This window comes from Falco biarmicus, chromosome 7 (genome assembly GCF_023638135.1).
Source record: "Falco biarmicus isolate bFalBia1 chromosome 7, bFalBia1.pri, whole genome shotgun sequence".
Lineage (NCBI taxonomy): Eukaryota > Metazoa > Chordata > Aves > Falconiformes > Falconidae > Falco > Falco biarmicus.
This window is the reverse complement of record NC_079294.1, coordinates 44996127-45016313: the sequence shown is the minus strand read 5'-3', so window position 1 is coordinate 45016313 and position 20187 is coordinate 44996127. Positions and strand designations below refer to the sequence as shown.

Here is a 20187-nt window from a genome sequence, read left to right as displayed (position 1 = left end):
AGAAGGATGAAGAGAAGTCAAAAAGAAGCCTTATGGCCAGCAGTACTGCTTCGCTCCTGACTCACACAGCTGAAACCATGATGTGTAACTTGTGAATCAGAAAGAAATATTTCTGCCATTTACCTCAATGGGAAGGTCACTGTTATTTCTGTTTGTCTGTGGGATTAGCAGTAGCCAGCAGCTGCGAGGAACTTTGCTAATTCATGCACCTCCTCATTGTCTTACAGAGCATGACAATGGGACAGGAGCAAGCCACAGAGAACCTGCTATTGAGCATGCAGTGCCTAAACAACCACAAAACGCCGTCCAGAAGATCTGTTCAAAAGGTGAACAAATGCATTCAAGCTGATATGGACTTGGAAGAGAAGAACTCCAGTGTAGACCTGAGCTTTTCTCCAACTGGCCTTTTCAGGAAGCCACAGCAATGTCCAGGGAACATGTTACCTTCCCAGCACAGTGTTCCCTCATCCTCCCAAGGACAGTCTGGCATGCTGGCTATACTGCCACCCCCTCCACCCTTACCCCCTGGGCAGAAGGTGCTTCTTCCACCCCTTCCCGTGCCTGGCACAAATGATCCGTTGCTCCCACCTCCCCAGCCATGCAGTAATCCTGAATGCAAACATCTTCCTTGTGGATATGGGGGGCAGCCCCACCCTAAGAAGATGCCGACAGTGAGGATGAAGACATTTCACTGGCAGAAGCTCCCCTCTGATGTGGTGAGACGTATGTGCTTCTTTGTTACGCTGGGCTGATCAGGTCATTTAGTTGACAACCAAATAAAAACGCTAATGCTGTGGGCTAGGCCTTGACTCAGTAAGTCAGGTCACACAGCTGGTCCCATTACTGACAAAAAAATAGTAATCACAAATAATTATGGAAAGCCAGGCCTTTGCCAATAAATGGAGGAAATGGTAGTTTGGCAAAAGTGCTGAACTGAGGCTCTGTGGCTGCTAAAATTATCTTCTCTTAACCTTTCAGTCTCAGTTTGTTACTTGTTAAAGTGATATTGTGAGGCTGCACTAATTAGTTTGCAAAACCTCTGAGTGCGTTGAGTAGAAAGGTCTGTTCAACAATCGTGCTCTGTGGTTCTTGCTAATGAACTCCTGGTGCATCACTGATGTCTTCCCAGCTGAAGCTTTTACTTCTTAATTTTTTTTTCTTGCACAGCCAGAAGATGCATCAGCCAGGATCTGAGACTGAAAGTTCTTTGTCAATAGGGCTGGGGGATATGTACCCTCAGGGTAGGATGCAGCTTCCAACTTCATTTCATACCAGCCATGTAATTTGTGTGGATTTCTTCCCCCCACTCAATATAAGGTTTATGGTTAACACACAGTCTGCCAAAGAGGTTTGTAAGTTCTGCTCAACCTTCAGGGAGACAGCAAACATGTTTCTATTTTGCTGCAGCTTTTAATATTCATTCCACACAACACAGGTCTCATGGCTGTTCTCCATTGTGCTTATCACCAAGAAAGGGGGACATCAGAGGGTAAGAACTTGCTGCTATGATAAAGTGCATAAATACACATGTAAAAAAAAAAAATGGTTTGAGCCACAGTCTGATTTCTTGGGCAGAGATACAAAGTCAGATTCATTCCCACTTTCTTCAGTGCCGCTGTTGCAATCTCTGCTAAAGAAAGAGGAGGTGAGATCCTTTGTGAAAGATTCAAGTGATGTAGACAAACTCATGTTTTGAAATGCCATGGGTTCTGGTATGGTTCCTGATGATTCTGGTAATAATGCTGGACTTGGGAGTCCTTATCTCTTGCAAACAGCAACATTTACCTAATTGGATGCAACATCCCCTGCTTGGGTACCACAATTCTGCAACGTGTAGCCGGTCAGGAATAACAAGAAGGATTTGGAGCAGCCCATTAAGTTCATCTGCTGTCTTCAGTGAGTTGAATGTGGTGGTAGCTTTCCAGGTTTAATTAGCCTGCAGACCTTTGGGATGCTATCTGTAGGAGCTGCCACTCTTCTATAATTAACGTCCAGATTAATGAGTGTTATATTTCATTCATTCTCTGAAGTGTTTTCCCTTCCACAAATCACACTGCCTCGAAAGTATTCCTCTCTATCTGTGGTCCACCTTGAAGTGTTACTCTCTCCCAGAAAGCCGCTCCATGTGGACTATGATGCCAAGCAGCAGCAAGGGTGTTGTGGAGCCTGACTATGCAAGCCTGGAGCGACTTTTCTCTGTCCCACCAACAGCACCTAAGGAGAAAACTGGGCTAAAACCAGAGAAAACAAAAGAGGTACTCTAGACTGCTCGCTTTTGGTAGAGACTGGCAAAATTCTTCGAAGTGAAAAGCTTATTCATTCTTTATTGTTGTCAATTGTTTATAATAAGAAAGTTTGAAATATTTTTATATCCATTGCCTAAGTTTACCTTAAAGAAGCACAGGAGAAGTTTAGAATTAAACATGTTGAAGTAACTCTGCCGAGGGAAAGGTCTTCATCTGAGAGAGGGAGGACATGGGAATTTCAGTATTAATTCTTGTAAATTGGAATATTCTAGACAACTCAATTCCCTTCTCTATGCTTTTGCCTCTCTCTCTTTCTAAAATAGATCTAATGACCTGTACTGTTGTAAATAGCTATGAGTTTGATCAGTGACGATTATTACCAGAGAAGAAGGAATGTTGCCCAACAAACAAACAAAAGCTCTAAAATGTCTGTTAAAAATCAAGGTAAATGTATTTCTAGCTGACAGGGTTTTTTTCTTTTCACAGATCACATTCATAGGTCCAAAGAAAAGCCTCCTTCTGAGCATATTTCTGAAGCAATTTAAGTGGTAAGATTTGGAGCCTATCATCTGAACTACTTATTTTATGTGTCTATGTGTTTATTTAGACATTAAATGAAAAAAATTTACCAGAAATACTTAACAACCACTATCTTTCTTTAGCAAGGAGTGAACATTTTTCCTTTTTTTTTTCTTTTTTTTTTAACTAATGAAATGTGTCAGTCTCTTCCCAGACATTTAATATCATGTCTCAAACTGGTATTAAACCTAAAATGAACTACTAATTCCTAAAGAGACGGTATCAATAAATAACAGCAAAATCATGCGGAAACATATTTTTCTTTGTTATTATTGACATAAGTATCAACTGCCAGCAGCAACTATTAGTGAAGATTCCTGATTGGAAGTTTCAAGTTAGTGAACTGATTTTTAAGAAACCTCTCCAAGAGTTCAGATCCAAAATTGTATATGGGTTTTATTTGCAGTTTTTCTATAAATAGGAAATAGTTTCTACAATTAAACAAATGGAAATTTACCAAGTCATAGTCCTCATAGGAAGGGGGGGAGGAAACACAAGAAAGGAATCCGTACTAGTTCTTGGCAAAATACCTCTACTCTTCGATTCCCTGAAACTACTGCAGGATGAAGATAGATGTTCTGCTCTCTCTCTGCCCTTTGTGTAACAGCCTGTGTTACCAGGGCTTCAGAAAGAAACTCAGCCTAGAAGCTCTTTTGTGTTAAGAATAACTCAGAATCGGTCAGAGGGACTTTTTCTAACTTATTTTATTGTTTTTTTCCATTGCAAACCACTTCTTCGTGGGGAAGAGCTGTGCATAGCCTAATCCAGTTGCTATTTCCTCTCTCTGCATGACTCCCTGGGCAGCACTTACGCACTCCTGGGAGCAGCTGGTGACCGTGGGATCAGAGTTGAGCCCTGCTTGCACCCCCGAGGGATGAGGCTGTTCTGAGCCAGGTGCTGCCTCTGTCAGCGCTGGTGGCTGCAGGAAGCCAAGCTCTCCAGAGCCCAAACCAGAGCAGTCTGGACTCATTTCAAAGATATGTTGTCTGCCTAAGTTTCAGGCAAGGATTTTGGGTAAAACCTTCGGGGATCTTTATAAATGCTTCTCAGCAGGAGGAGAGCCGTTGTTTTTAGCCTTGGCTTTGCTGCAAGCAGTGGAGAATTTCAAAAGTAAATCTCTTCTCAGTGACGCTGGACACTCACAGGAAAATGAAAGCCTTCAGGGTTTGTTGTGTAAAGATGAACAAAGCCCGGAAAGCACAACTAAATTATGAGGAATATTGCTTTAGGCTTAAAAAAAATCCTTTGCTTTTTCATACCTCTACTGTACTTCTGAGGACTGAGATCCAAAAAGCAATGGGAGGCAAGTACATAAGAATGACTTCGTTTACTCTCACAGTGCTAGCTGAGAGATTGTTATGTTCTGTTTGTCAAGCTACTCCTCCCTACGCTGTTGCTCCATAGTACTTCTTTCTTTCCTACAGCTCCAATGAAGAGATTGTTGCCATGATTCAGAAAGGGGATAAATCAAAGTTCAATGCTGATCTGCTGAAGCAGCTACTTAAACTGCTACCTGAAGACCACGAGGTATCTATCAAATGCTTTATTCTGATTGAGTTTAGTGTGTTTTGTGCTCAGCTTGAAACACTTGCACTGCTAAAACAAGAAGTTATGACTGGATCCCACATCTTCCTGCACCATTTTGGACAATGACCTTCCCAGGCAGAGCGGTAGGAAGGTTGCCCCAGCAAGAGTCTGCCCTCTTTGCACAGAGGTTGGGCAACCCAACACAGTTGGAAGACCCAGCACAGATGAAGGCCAAGTACTGCTCGCTGTTCCCGTTATTATAATTAGGTGGATGAAGTACATGAGCATTTGTGGGTTTAGGTGATTAAAAAGCCTTTCAGAGCAGGTTTCAGTGAGGAGGAAGGACCCATCTTTTTAAAGGGATTGCTGGACTTCTATGGACTATAGCTTGCTGAATCTCTGCCTATAGATCAGGGATTCATCCTGCAAGATGCTGTACAGATGCAGATGACCTCCCAGTCAACCCAAAACCTACATGTTTGCCCTTGCAGACCAGTTATTAAATGGAATTTATTGTTCATCTGCCTCACTCCCATTGCCTGTGCACATAGCAAGTTCAGAAAATCCAGTTTCATGCCTGTGAAAAGCAATGAGCATCAGAAATATTTGTGTGGTTATTTTACTGTTTTATTCCCCATTAGATAAATAGCCTGAAATCTTTCAAAGAAGAAAAATCAAAACTAGCAAACACAGATCAGTTTTATCTCCATCTCTTAGAAGTTCCTAGGTAAGCCAAATTTTCCTTGTCTTCAACCCGCGAGTGTGGTTCTTGTAAGATTATTCCATAAGAATTAAGATCTGTTTCCTGTGAAGAGGGATGTTCCTGATATTCAGTCTTCAGAATAAATCATCTGACTGCTGTTTGTAGAGCTAGTTTGAGAAACTTTTCCTTTCAAAAGGCCAAAGAGGTTTTCAGACACCTTTTGCAAACTGCAGTTAAATTAATCTTGGTATTAAAAAAAAAATCTTGACTGTTGTACAGTTGTATGGCATGAAGTTGCAGACTGAATCCTGCCATCAGGCTGCTGATTCACTCCACCACTGGCTTAGATTCCAGTCTACCAAAGAGAGCCCACAAACCTGTGAGTGAATCACAGCAGCGCCTGTGCTTTCACCACCTCCCTCGTTTTTACCAAGTCAGATGAGGTGCACGCAGATAAATTTTCATGCTGTTCATAAAAACATGGTAATGTGTCATAATTCATAGCAATAGCCCTCCATAAATCTGATCAGTTGCCATGCCACAACCAGAGACATCTTTTTCAAAATGTCCTGGTGAAAATGTGGGTTTTCATCTTTTCAAACTTATAACTAGCTTGAAAAGTACTTTAGAAAATGTTTTCATGGTTCTTCCACAATATTAATCCATGATGAGGCATAAATATCATTAAAGGATACCACTGCAAAAATATTTTGAATTTCTTTTTTGGAATTTAAAAGGAGGAACAAAACTGCTGGCTAAGGCTGCCCAGGAACTGTAAAAAATTATGGCCTCATTATGCAAGGAAGTCACTGCCAGATGTCAGTGCAACACAGCTTTCTGAAAGAGGAGATAATTGTTTCTAGGACGCTTTTGGAAATATCTGAGTATTTGATTTATTTATAATTGAGTTCTCATGTCAGAGCATTAGAGAGGACATAACAATGCTGGTACTGCGCTTTGCCTAAAATAGGTGATTCTTTTGCTGAATACAAGGCAATTAATCAGGCCTGTGTGGAGGGTTTTGTGGTATTTGTTCAGGTTTTTTCCACTGATCTCTTTTAGCTACCAGTTACAGATTGAATGCATGCTGATTTGTGAGGAAACAAAAATTCTGCTGGAGTGTCTGTGGCCAAAAGCACAAGCCATCAGGACAGCCTGTGAAAGTAAGTACCTCGGTGCTGTGCCTATGCCCATGTTCAGTCATAGGAAGCCTCTCTTCTACTTCAATAGCATCAGTGGTAGTATATGCTATAATCTAATCAAAATTAAACTTCTAACTGCTGAATATGTACCAAACTTCAAAATGATTCTGCAGATTCCTGCTTCTAGAATTCATTCTGCAGAATTGCAATTCGTGCTGTCCTGCTCTGAAGGGGAGCTTCAGTTGACATGAATGACACAAACCTCTTTCCTCTCCATGGGTCTGCAGAGAAGAAAATTTCCTTTATGTCAATGCCAGATTCTGTTTGCCTATAGGTTAAACTTTTGTGTGAAGTGGAGGCTTTTGTCCATAACAATGAGCCGGTTCCAGTTTTTCCTCTAGTGCACACAGTTCACAGTCCAGTGTAGCTCTGTGTTGGAGTAGACCACAGTGATGTTCCAGAATCTGGTTTGGCTTCCAAAATGAACATCCCAGATGATGTTCACCAGCGTTTCAGGAACGCCCTCCACACAAAATTAACCTTGGTGTTAGTTTTAAATCAACTCTTTCTTGAAGTTACTCTTGGATTCTAGTTTCAGTTCAATGGTTTGAGGGAGTCATTAACCTGTTGAACATTTAAACTGCAAAACTTCTAAGTTTGCACATAAAACTTGGCTATACCTGGCTGTCTTGATGTCCATGCTATAGTTACTCTTTATTGTGTTGCAATCAACAGCGCTCTGCAGTCCCACCCTGTCATCCCCATCTCCCCTCCATCCTGTTGCATGGCACAGCATTTCTATTCTAGTTCTGCCAAAAACTTTATTTTACTCCAGATTTTCCTGTAAAATGCATTGCTTCTGGTTATCACTCTCACTAACAATGACACAGAGGCAAAATGCTCTTTGCTTTTCTTAACCTAGAATAATATGTGCTGGAAATGGGGGCTATAGACTTTTGCAAGCTTATACACTTTATCATATGTGGTTCTCCCTCACCAGGAGCTGCACAGATGACACATCTACCCCAAACTTGATGGGAAAACTAGTTTTCCATCTATTTGTAGAGAAGAGATCACAGTAGAAACATTCTGCTTCCATTCAGCAGATTTATTTCTGTACTGGTATATTTCTAAATCCATAACAAGGGCTTGACATAATACTGGATAAGAATTTTGTTACTCCCACTGTCAAACCTAAGGAAAATCCTATTTCAGACCATGTAATTTAATTTTTTGAAAATGTCTCTCTTTTTATTCTTCAGCACTTCTTACCAGTCACCGACTGCCAGTTTTCTGCCAATTGATTCTTAAAGTTGGAAACTTTATGAACTATGTAAGTAAATGATTTCTGTAATTGCTGTATTTCTAAAGATAATAGAAAACACAACTGGAAACTGAAGGAAGGACTTTTTTTCTCTATTTTCTAGGGGCATCATACTGGAGATGCTGGAGGTTTTAAAATTAGTGCATTGCTCAGACTAACAGAAACAAAAGCAAACCAAAGCCATGTTAATTTGCTTCACCATATTTTGGAGGTACAAGAAAATTGTGAAATTATTCCTCTGTGTGTTGTCCTCAGATATTCATTCCCCAGAAACTAAGGGCCTTTGACCTCAGTAGCACCCTGCTGTAGGTATCTGGAGGGTGAGCCTCTGTGTGTGGAAATATGATGAAAATTTTTCCACCACTCTCTATACAGATGGTATCAAATCCGTATGTAGTAATGTTTAGAGAGTTACACTGTTTCCTTCTTAAGTTCACTTAACATGTCTGCTTGTGGTTTCCTTTTTCTTTTCCAATTGTGTTGGCATGTCTCCCAAACACATCTGTCAAATTAATTTTAGTGGTATGAAGACAAAATCTCAGGTCAGCTTGCACACTGTGGCAGCACATGGGATGTAAGCCTGAGAAGTTAAAAGAGCCTTTTGCTTTCTTTTTAAATCCCTGTGGGTACCAACCTGAGAAAAAGAATGAATGAAACTAAATTTACCTCTATGTTTATAAGACTGAAAACTAAAGTGTTGATTTTTTAGTCCTGATGTTGTCCAGCTTAAAAACTTCCATACTCTTTGACTGAACTCTGCAAGGTAACCATTTTTCACTTTAATTTTAGGAGGCTGAAAAAAACCACACAGATCTGCTGCAGCTTCCCAGAGATCTTGATTTTGTTTCCACGGCAGCAGGGTAAGACATTGTTTGTTTTTTGTCATGTATGAATTGCCAACCTCTTTAATGCCAACAAGGACCTGAGTCATTTTATGGTGGTGTAACTAAGGTCACAGAAATTCTCTGCTGTAGGAGAGAGAGGTTCCCTTCTAACACCAAACAGTGCTGAGATTTATAAATCAACCTGTTTAAGACCTTTTTATGTGGAGCTCAGTGTGACTTGTCTTTTGAGGAGTAAAACTGTATAAATAGTGAACTCTCACATTTTCAAGGATTGAGTTCTTCTTCCACATATTTCAATAGAAACCTATCTTTCTGGAAATCTCTCAGTCATATTCATGTGCAAGCCCATCAGGAGATACGTGCACAGACCTGGTCTAAGGAGGTAATGATTGGAGTGACTTACCGGCAATTGGGGAACCTTAGGAGTCCCCAAGCTGAGTATAAGCACAAGTTTCTAATATATGTGGGTAGAAAGAAAAAAGTCTGTTTCTGCAGACTTTCCTGCACGTGCCTGAAAGCCTCATGAGTCTAACATCAGCTCTTTCTGTTTAGCTCAGAAGAATCACATGGAGATATGTTAAACTACACAACATTTTCTTAATCCTGTTATGAAGTCATAGGAACTTTTCAATGTTTTAGATTTCCTTGTAACTAGAAGCAGGGGGTACCTTTTAAATCTGGAGATGGATTAACATTTTTTAAGAGGTTGCTAAATTATTTTTTAAAAGTATTTTTACTCAGTAATACAACAGAAAAGATGGCTTTTGTGAGTTTATCTGTGCAGAATTGAAGTTGGATGTTGTTTTGAAACATGAATCTTCTTTCAGGTTGTGTCATAATAGAAATACTTTTGTTACCTGAAGTTAAGTCTTGCTGGTCAATGATATAAATGTGCTCTTTCTTATAAAATAATTGCCCTCTAGTTTAGTCAAACTCTCAAACTTAGAAAATTGATTTGCTAATCAACCTGTGGAGAACTGTTTACAACGCAGATCCTGCAAAGGACTTTTCTAATGCTGCTCACATCTGGATGCACCATGAACCATCGCATCAGGTTTTGTTAATTCAGTATGTTTTATCTGGCAGAAAGAGCAGGTCAGAACCATAGAAGATGTTGGTTCAGCAATGTACCACGTGAGCTAAATGAACTCTGAGAGGAGACACGGTTTTGGACTATAAATAGATTACAGAGAAAAGGCAAAGAAGGAAAAGAACCAACTAAAGGACAGTATTGGCACAAGGGAGATGACTGCATGTTACCTATGAATAAAAATAGGCTGAAATTTTGGGGGGAATTTTTTGAATACTATGACAGTGAGGTTCTTCCACAGCCTGTCCAGGGAGGTAGTAAGGGCAAAAGCACAGATTCTTTCTTAGATGAGGGTTTGAGCACATACAAAAGGGTTTATATAAAGGAGAACTACTTGCAAAAGCAGGGTCAGGGTTGGGCAATTAATTCTACATTCATTTGCAGAGATGATACTGTTCATAATAATATTTTAACTCAATGAAAACAAAAGGCTCACCCCTTCAATTTATTGTCCCTTTTGTGGACCTTTCAGAATCCACTTTGACGTTATACGGGCTGAGGCAGGTACCAATTTCAGGAAACTGTTGGAAATAGAGAAGCGTTTGGTTTTGTCGACAGACGATTTAAAAATGCAGCATGCAGAATCTGTTCAAGTAGGTAACATGGGTGTGACACGCTTCCCATCCTTCTTCCTAAACACTTAAAATCTCTTCTTAAAGGCCCTGTAATTCAGGTTGCATATGGACATAGAGCTCTATGGGAAAGGGATCATAACTATACTCACCCGCACCCTGGTGGAAGGAGCATCCCAAATTTTCCTCCACTTCTGTAATGTGGTATTGTGATAAGGAAGCAGCTGAGGACCAGTCACCTTTGTGTGTGGGCACAAGAAAGGAAGGTCCTAAAAACTTAATGTAGGATGCAACTATAAATATGTACCCTGCAGTACAGAAATATGTTTTGTCTCACTGCCCTTTGGGGGGGGGGGGGGGGGGGGGGGGGGGCGGGGAGCGGGGCAGGGGGAAGTGAGCAGATACACTTTTTGTGTGTGTACATACATCCACACACCCTAGGCTTTCATGTTCTCAAAACAGGATCACTTAACTAAAGCTAAAATCCTGGTGCTGTATCTCCCCAATCTTCATTGTCAGTTTTAAAAAACCTGACTAATCTGTGTTAACTGGCTTGAGTCTTCTGGGCAGCTCAGAATATGCTGCTTCTAAATATATATAAATTGTATTGCCAACTGTGTCTCAGGGCAGCCTCGATGCTTCAAAGAGCCTGTTGAAGGAGTTTGCCACCATTGAAAAGAAGAAGAAAGAACTTGCTGATTATCTTTGTGAAGAAAAATTGTCTTTGGAAGATGTATTCAGCACAATGAAAACCTTCAGAGAGCTCTTCCTCAAGGCCTTACAGGTGGGTGTGCATTTGTGACTGTTTAGAAATAGTTCGAGAACTTTTTTTTTTTTTCAGCAACCAAGAATTTTTTTGTTCTTCTACTCCAAGCTGGGCTACCTAAACCCTGACTGCAGGAGTAAATGAAAGTAGCTGTTCATTTGCTTGCAACCTGCAACATGAAATGACCATGTGGGCAAATATAATTGGGGGTGGGGGATGAGTAGGGTGTTTTGGGGTTTGGGGTTTTTTTGCTATGGAGAGCTAAGAACCCTCTGAGTTGTTGTTCCCACTGTAAAATTATTAATCAGGCCTCAGTTCAATAGGAGCTCGGTGATGTGTGAAAGAATGAGCAACCTGACATGCTTTATAGCCTTCATAATAGGCAAAAGGTAAATTTGCCAACAGCCAGCCTAAGTTTACATGTAGGTATTTCATTGTACTGGCTAGTTCAAAAAATAGGTTTTTTGTTCCCCTCCAAAACCATGAATCTCCCAAGAGATTATATTTGGCACTTCATCAACTTATAAGACTTGACTCCTTGCAATAAGGAGTACAAAAACAGTAGCTTCACCGTAAAAGTTGTGTAGAGCACCTCCCAACTAGTAAGCCCCCAGTAAACCTCCACTTTGCATCCCCTACTACATACTTCAGACCTGAACTAATGTACTACCTCTAGGGTTTTCTTAATGCCAGGTGATAGTGGCTTCACATTTATATATTTTAACAGCAACAATCGTACGCCCTCCTGTGCTGGTTCCAGGAGAGGCCCGAACTGGATCTGTCTCCTATAGAGGGAATCATGCATATTACAAGTAGTACTGCAGTATTGCAAGAATGCAGACAACTATGAAGGGCAATGTCAAGGCAAGAGAGGCCAAAGGAGTGCTTTAGGGCAGATTGTAATTTCAGATGAAAATAAAGGAGCTTCTGAGGAAGTGTTGAAAGATGAAAAATATATCCTGTACGGTTCCCACTACCTGCTTCTCTTGTGAGGCACTGGACTTCAATTTTGCAAGCAATGCAACCCAGGCTCCAAAATGATGTGATAGCATGACAGTCTGGAAAATAAACCCTACAAACCCACAGATCCTTTGGCAATGCACTTGATCCTTAAGAGTTCCTAAAAGTCTAGGCAGGAAGGAAAGAATTAAGAGAGTGAAGAACATAATGGCTCAGTATCTGTGAGCTATACAGGAAAACTGCTGTGAAGGGTAAATCCAGCAACTGCAGTTCTTCAGAGAAACAGTCCCAATAAAGGTTATGTAATGTCCTAGTACAGCTGCAGAAGATTAAAACTACTTTTTTGGGTGCTGCTTGTTCACAGCCAGGTTGGAGCAATGAGAAAGAAGCTTCTTTCTATCTACCCAACATGTAAACTCCCTTTCATCCTATTTTTGGTTCCATTTCCCATCAGTCCCTTACCTCAAAGGTACCACAGCTGTTAGCCACACTGTATGCATCTGTTACCTCCATTGCAGACCTGTAATATAATCTCCTCTCCCTTCTTCCCTTGCTTTCTCCCGATAAGTGTTGTAAAGATACTGTCTGTGCTTGAAACAGCAACATGCTGGTAGGTTGAAGGTTTTAATTTTTAAAGCATCTTTTTGTTCTGTGATTTTGATTTTACACTAGAATCAGCCACATGCATCATCTCTTTCCAGTGTTGTTTGACATAAGCTTTATGGTTAAGGTGTAACTTTTATTTTGAGATGAGTCTTCCATGTAAAGCAGGTCTCTTAGCACTTCCAAAATTGTTAGTGCTATCCTTCCATTCTTGCATCAGCTAAGAAGCAAAATAATTTGATAAATAGTGATCCTTCATGGCTCCTAAGCTTACCTAGAGAGATTTTGAGTTTATTATTTCTTGGTTTAAACCAAATGTTTCTCCATTCCATAAGGATTCTTTATGGTCTGTTATCCTTCAGGTAACAAAAACTGAGCTACACAAATCAATTTACTACAATAAAAATCTGCCCTCTTCCTCTCCATCTACTTGAAGAGGTAAAAAAAACCCAAAAGTTTTTCAAACATCCAAATGATCCCCAAAACTGACATAGTGAAAAGAAACTGGTTTGTCACCCAGGGCTGATGACTGTCTCATCAATTCTCAAAAAATAAAAGGAGCAGATGGCAGGAGGAAGGAGACAGAAAATAGCTTCCCAGCTCAAAGATAAAAAAGAAGAATTTGAGATACACTGTGAACAGAGTTGTAAAATTGTGGGCAAAAGAAACACTGTGTGATTATAGGGGACTGGGAGAAACATTAGATTTCTCTTGGCACTTGCAGCTGTTTGAACAGGGGAGCTCCCAGCAAAGAGGCTGTCTAATCTCAGGAAAAGGGGGGAAAAAATGTTAAACAAGATTTGCTCTAGGAAGTACCCAGTTGATGACAGAGGTTATACAGGCAGCTTTGCACAGGGATAGTTCCTCTCAGTGCTTCCCCAGGATAACTGAGCTGGAACAGCTGCTCCTCAGTAGGGTGCATATGGTGTTGGAACAGGATGTGCTTTAGATAGTGTGGGGATAAACAGTTGTCATGGAGCATCTTTTAATTCAAAGATCAAGCAAGTATCTAACATCCCACAAAGAGCAAATCCAAAGTGACACCCCTCTTTCATTTAATATCATTCAAACAGCTGCCTTCAATAACCCAGGAGATGGAGAAGGGATTGTGACTATTCATTCCTCTGCCTTGCTAGCACTTTACCTTGTTGGGCTTTCTTGTGTTGAAGTGACTCTTAAAAGTGTGTTTACATGGAATTGTTATATGTATATATATTTTTTTAATTGCTCTGAACAATTTGGTTCAGGCTTGCTCAATCCATAAATTTATTCCTAATGTAACTCAGTTTGTTCTCAGTACTCTCTGCATGTGCTGCTCAAGTAGCAGGACAACATGCCCCTCAATTCACCTCCTCTGTTCCTTGTGTTACAGAGACATTCCCCCAGGGCCCACAGATCTGCAAGTCTCTTAACAGCCATAACATCTCAAATTCCTGCTGTGTCTTAGTGTGATGTCTTTATCAGGCAAGCATGTAGGAGGCATACGGTGATGGAAGGCTTTTAGTCTCCATAGGACTTCACCGCCTGTACCTCATTCCTTCAGATGCACCTTTGATTCAGGGCAAATATATCCTTTTCTTTCTTTGTCATGAGTATACCATTTTTCTCCTGTTTTCTAGGCATCCAGTGAAGGTCCCCATAACCTTGAGCCTACAATGTTCCTATATTTCAGAGAGACTAACTATTAATGTTCGCAAGTCTTCTTTACTTGTCTGGAACTTTCTTTGGACCAAAGAATCCTAGGTTTTTGCTTTCTATAAAAGCTCTAAGAAACTTGTGCATGTTTCCTGGGGTGACTTCAGTACATCTAACGGAAATAGTGGCAGATAATCCACAGCAATCAACAAAATCTATCACTATACTGGGAAAATATCTTTCTGCTGCTAAATAAACACAAAGGAGACCTGACATGTCTCATCAAGAATCATATCTGCACCAAATAATCCACATCTTCCTGGAAATTATTAAATTTTATAATATCACACAGCAGCACCCTCCTCTTAACATCACAAATCTTTGACAGTAGGCCCAATACCTACTCATCTACCTACAACACACAGACTAGCTACTGACTGGTTGCAATCAAAAGCAGGCCAGCTTCCAGGTGGTGATGGCAATGTTCTGATGGTCATTGCAGCTCTGGAACAAGGGCTGCATAAGCTTTTAAGAAATGGCTTTTGTCATCTTGGTCCTTTGCTACAGTTGTCCCAGTTGTCCAGAACTATCCTCTCCTATGATTGTGCTACTTATCAAAAGCCAGAAATACTCTTTCACTGAGTAAGGGTCTTCCTTTATTAGGAGTAATTGTTAACTTCTTTCTCCTCTGTTAATCATATCACCTTGGTACCAGCAGCTCTGTGGAAAAGAGAGTCCTGCCTGCCTGCTTAAATCCCAACAGAATTTTGCAACTGCTATCAACCAACATCCAGCTTGGATTCTGCCACTGAACACTAGTGCAGAAATATAGCTGGCAAATTTAATGGGTCCCTGAACAGAAACTGTGAATTGCTGCTTGACACAGTTGAAGAGTTCCTGAAATTTCCGTTAGAAATCCCTGAATACAAACAACATAAAATCAAGGTTGCTATAGGATAAATCTCTAGAATAATAATTAAGCTAAACTAATGTTCTGTTTTGTGGACAAAGGGACTAATTGAGAAAAACGCATTTCAGTCCATAGTTGAACATTGCAGTTAAAGCTGATGAAATAGTTTGCTGGTAACATCATCATATGGAGAAGGTCCAAAGGATTGACCAGGAAGCTTTGTTCTGCTATTTACCCTCAAACCCCAGCAGCTGAGATTTTAGGTGTGCATAGGGCATAGTCAGAACAGTTATTCATTGCAAACTGAGAGTTTCTTAACCAGCTTTTCCTTCAGTAACTCTTTTTAAAATTTTTTTAATTTGTCATTCTGTCTGAATGCAGGAAAATCAAGAAAAGAAGGAGAAAGCTGCAAAGGCTGAGAAAAGGAAGAAACAGCTTAAAGGAGAAGATGCTAAAAGGCTAAAGGGAGAGTATGGAAACAGCAGTACATAAACAAAAATTAATTCTGGTTTTATTAGACAGTCTTTTGTTAATTAGGAAGATTTTACTTGTTTAGCTGTGGCTGATCTAACACAATGAGAGTGATTTGGCCATGGATGTTGTAGTAGTCAAGCAGATAGTATAGCAAGACATCAATTTTCAAGTGCATGGGAATACCTGGAAGAAAACATGATAGGGATGTTAGAAAAAATCACTCCCAATGAGCAAGGTATTACTATTTTGCTTAGAGGCGGTGATAGCCTGCTATTGCTCTGAATAGCTGTTGGAAGACTTTCAGGGATGTACGAAGTTGCACATACTTGAACTTCAAGCTGTGCTGTGTCACTGTGGTAGGCAAGTTGTGTCATGAGTTACTGTCACCACAACATTTGCTTTTCTCTGATTAGAGGTCTGATTCCTTAAAATGGTTATGCGTGTGCTTAAAGGAACATCTGTGCTTTGCTAAAGAATGGCTGATTGACATAAATGCAGAAAAGCATTTGCTGTGCTGGGCCTCCTGGGTGTCAAGCATTGCTAGTGCTAACATTGGCGCATGTGTGTTTTAAAATTTTATTTTGGCAAATACTTGTCATCCAGTTTTCTTGAAGATTTCAGCCAATAACGTTTGGTTATGATTCTTGATTCTTCAGATCACCACTGCAAAAATAGCATTAGTAACTCTGAGTAGAGTTCATGTAAATATTTCACTTGATTTTCACTCCTTGGAAAACTGGTTTTCCATGTATCTGGTGTCTAAATAAAGGGCCTTCTTTTAGCTGCTCTTTCACAATTACTCACCTTTAGAGATACATACTAAAAATACGTAAAATTCAATGAAAACTGACCAAAACAAAGTTTTCAATATTGTCTTGACAAGCTGTACTGCAAATGTATTTTACGTACTTTGCAATCATAACATGCTTAATGTAAAGCTGCAGATTAAAATAATAAAACTTTTTGCTGTAAATACAGAAAAGTTACTTATTATATGGTAAAATAAAATTATAAAGCAACATTCAGCAGCTGTCAGGATTAAAGGTGTGCTTCAACCCTGTGAGAAGAAGGAGCACCAGACCAGAATAACCTTCTGCATTTCCAACACACAGTTTAGATGGAAATACCCTTATTTTTGGTCCTTTGCGAGAAGGTAGATTTAATTCTTGGGATATAAACTTAAACATAACTAAGCATTTAGACTCTGAATTATTTCTCAGTACTTATTTTAGAAAACTGTATGTAATACTGATGACAATGAGAATCAGGCATTTTTTTAATTCTATTTTAATCTCTATCAGGATATGGTGACATGAATTACAGAGGGTATCAGATGGCAAGATGCTGGAAGTCAACATTCTTCAGACGATGTAAAACCTTGTTTTCTTTTTTCTTATCATATAATTAGCAAGTTATTTCCTGTATTTTCTGTACTTATTTTCTGAAGGAGGGAATGAAAAGACAGTAAATCTGGTGAAACCCTATTAGCATGTGCTAACGGGATTATCAAAGCCTGGTTCCATAAAGAATTAGGTACACCTTTAACTTCACACGTATCTCCCTTGGAGCCAGTGATACACAGCACACAGGGTCTCCTCCACACAAATCTTTAAGGCACCAATCCTACAGTCTTTGAAGCTCTGACCTTAACTCCAGTCACATGCTCTGTCAGTGTCACTGTCTGGTTTACCCAGTTGTCTGAGGATCATTTCTCTGCAGTTGACAGATCGGCTACGGACAGCACACAGCAGCAAAATCTCTCAGGGCAGGTAATAATCTTGCTCTCCTGAGGTCAAACAGAAGAGGTGAAGGTAGACACACCCGTCACTGATATATTAACAGATTACAAGGGAGGGCTTGCAGCTACTGAAACTGCTGAGAAATAAGCTGAGTCAGAAGTTCTTACCAAAATTCAAATGTATGGCATGATTAAGAACATATAGCAATATCCTACTTGATTCCACATATTAAAAACCTCCTTTCTGTGAATAAAATTTAAGATAGGATTTCCAAAATAATTTGGTGGCAGGGACTCAGACATCTATGGGTTTTTTTAACTCCTCTGAACATGTTTACATACATATTTACAGTAAGGTATTTTTTTCCCCCCTCTGCTTCATAATGGATTAAGCAACTATTCTGCTTTATTTTCTTCAGCCTCTGTTGCAGCAGTTTCTGTTACAGCGCATTTAAATTCTTCAGAAGAATTGTATCAGATACCTGCAAAGATCAATTCTATACGACATTTCATGAAAAATCTCATATAATATATTACAGTGCTATTTCAAGAGAAATAACATATAGGGGTTTCTTTAGCTAACCAAGTAGAAAAATGAGCTGCTGCTAATGGAAATCTGGGGACACAGCTTATGACCAATGTACGCAACAGAACAAAAACACTTAAGAATAAAATATAGAACTATGCAGTTAAATATCTGGCGAGAATTTGTGTATAACACTCTAATACTGTAACTGCAGCAGAAAATGAAATGCTATAGAAAGATGAAGAGCAAGTAAATTTTGATGATCAGTACAGGAGTTCCACAGTATAACCACCATCATTACTTAAAGAAACCAACTGCAAAAGCAGACCCTCAGTCCAATTTCTTATGTTGATATATTCAGGGTCAAATACGAGAGCTTTTCTTCGGCAAAATTCTTATTGTCTGTACTTACAGAGGACTTATTCATTTGGCTGTAAGTAACAAATTGGTATATAATAAAATGTCATCAGCATAAATTGCTCTTGCAATAATAAATGCATCTAGTGCTTAAGAAATGGAAAAATAAGCAAATGTTCTGCTACTAAAAGCTTCCTGGTTACTGGGTTACTGTTGTATTGCTTGGATGTGCTTTTTTAAAGCACGTAAGAATGGTTTTAAAACTGTATTAAGGGTAAGTACGACTTTCAATGCAACTGCATTGTACTCCAGCGTGTATTTGTAATCCAGGATGTATTTCACTTTTGTATGTTAACTTTAGTAAACCGAGCTAAACAAATGTACCTGAATCTGTGAGGCTTATTAGTTGTAGTTTTACATCACATAGTAGCAAATAAGATCCTGAGTAACTGCTTTCCCTGTGCTGCTTGTGAATACAGTCCTGGTATTTTTATTTTATTTATTTTTGAGCACAACTGAAAGGACAGACTATCTGGCTCTTAATCTCTGAAAGAAGATGGTGAATAAATGAGAAAAAGCTTCTTAATTGCATCTGGCAATATAAAAGTTAAGCAGTTAATTCCACATGAACTCTAGAAAAATGCAAAGATTTTTAATTAATTTATTTTTTTTTTAAGCTTGACCCTGTGCCCTGGAGTTCAATGAGTTTGCCACAGTCCTTTTACTGGGAGTCTGGCAGACTTCAGGTCATGCTCTCACAGGCATAAAGGAGCATAACCATATAGCAATGCTCCTTTAATCTTTTTTAGAAATATACATCCCCCTGCAGAATCTCCAACTCCTTATATTAGCTGGAGAGGATTCAAATTGATCTCATTTCATTAAAACATGTTTTAAAATCTTTCCACAGGCTTTATGCAATCTTACTTCTGTACACATTATTTAGTCAGCTGACATAATGTGAATAAGTTTCTGGTTTTGCTATCAACTTGATTATTTTTGGGGCAGAGAAAGATGCTACATAATTCAACTGTTGAGGGCTCACTCAAGGATGCCAGAGACTAAATAAAGTTCCTGTTCATATCTCTAGTCAGGAAAAACAGATCTGAAGCAGTGTCTGTCACATCCCATCTGAGATCCTTAATTCCTCAGTCAATCTGCAGTGACGGTGCAGATAGTGTTTTTGTGGGGCATTTGCTCTAGTTTATACATTTGCTGTTCATGAGAGAGGGACCTGGCAGAAAAGCAGAAAACCTGATGTGAGACCCCTCTCATAGCTTGACACAACAGGCTGAACCATGGGATAAATTGCATGTGCCCACTCACAAACATGTAAGTGATTACAGAGTCAGGTGGCAGCTGAGCAGCTCTTTTAAGTGATGCTTAAGTATTCGACCTGGGCATCTAAGCAGGTGAACATGTACTTTTTGAGGGTTTGGGCCAAGGTCTTCAGAAAAGATCTACAGCACTGGGATGCACACAGTTAACTGTAAAGTTGGTCTAACTCAAAGCAGTTTATGTTGAATCATTTTTGCCTAATCTCTTCTCAGAAATGTCCAAGGACACAGGAATCCTGCAGCCTGGACAAGCTGCTACTGTGCTAAGACAGTGCTAAAATGCTGCTGTGCTAAGATGCTGCCCTTAGGAGTAGTGTTGGAGCAAAGCTGGTCTTATTCACAGCTTCCGTTTCAAGCTTAATAAAGCTTTATATGTCAAGTTAAGTCCATGTTCATCAGATCAGTTGGTTAGTCTAATAAAAGATGCAAACACTTTTCACCCTATCCATCACAGAGGAAACATGTTACCACTTTGTTTTAATTTGCAGCATCCTTTTACATATTTGGAGGCTGCTACCACCTCACTTCTGGTCTTCTTTTTCCTAGACTAACAACCCCAGTACTTTCAGATGTTCACCCTGGTGGCTTTCCTAGTTCTTTCATCCTAGGGTTTTCCAAATCAAAAACAAGTGTTCATGCACTTGTGGCTCTCTTCCAGATTTTCTTCAACTGGATCTCATCTTCCTCACAGCACAGTGTTGGATCTCCAGCAGGGCGGTTCAGCAAGGTTGAGGAGAGTGACATATTCCTGAATTTTACAGGTTGTTCTTCCATCTCAGCATGATGTTTGACTCCTTTTGCAACCATGTAACATTTTGACTCCTATTCAGAGAAGCATCTTGGTCTCCAACAC

At 39.7% G+C, this 20187-nt stretch overlaps 1 protein-coding gene across 1 annotated transcript; it reads left to right on the top strand.

Annotated features, from left to right (window-relative positions):
- On the top strand, window positions 1-17346 carry LOC130153236 (inverted formin-2-like). The gene is made up of 12 exons (XM_056347786.1): window positions 1-135; window positions 228-2255; window positions 2733-2794; window positions 4250-4352; window positions 4994-5079; window positions 6118-6218; window positions 7460-7530; window positions 7625-7732; window positions 8311-8381; window positions 9929-10049; window positions 10654-10812; window positions 15284-17346. Exons 2-12 carry the CDS (start codon window positions 2124-2126, stop codon window positions 15392-15394), a joined length of 1125 nt encoding a protein of 374 aa, XP_056203761.1. The 5' UTR covers window positions 1-135; window positions 228-2123; the 3' UTR covers window positions 15395-17346.
- Window positions 17347-20187: the final 2841 nt, after the last annotated feature.

What these genes read in the sequence shown, in the direction of transcription:
- LOC130153236 (XM_056347786.1), top strand. Translation starts at nt 2,124, where the DNA reads ATGTGGACTATGATGCCAAGCAGCAGCAAGGGTGTTGTGGAGCCTGAC. An exon ending in TTTCTGAAGCAATTTAAGTG is followed by an intron (nt 2,795 to 4,249) that starts GTAAGATTTGGA and finishes TCTTTCCTACAG; the next exon opens with CTCCAATGAAGAGATTGTTG. An exon ending in TTTGTTTCCACGGCAGCAGG is followed by an intron (nt 8,382 to 9,928) that starts GTAAGACATTGT and finishes TGGACCTTTCAG; the next exon opens with AATCCACTTTGACGTTATAC.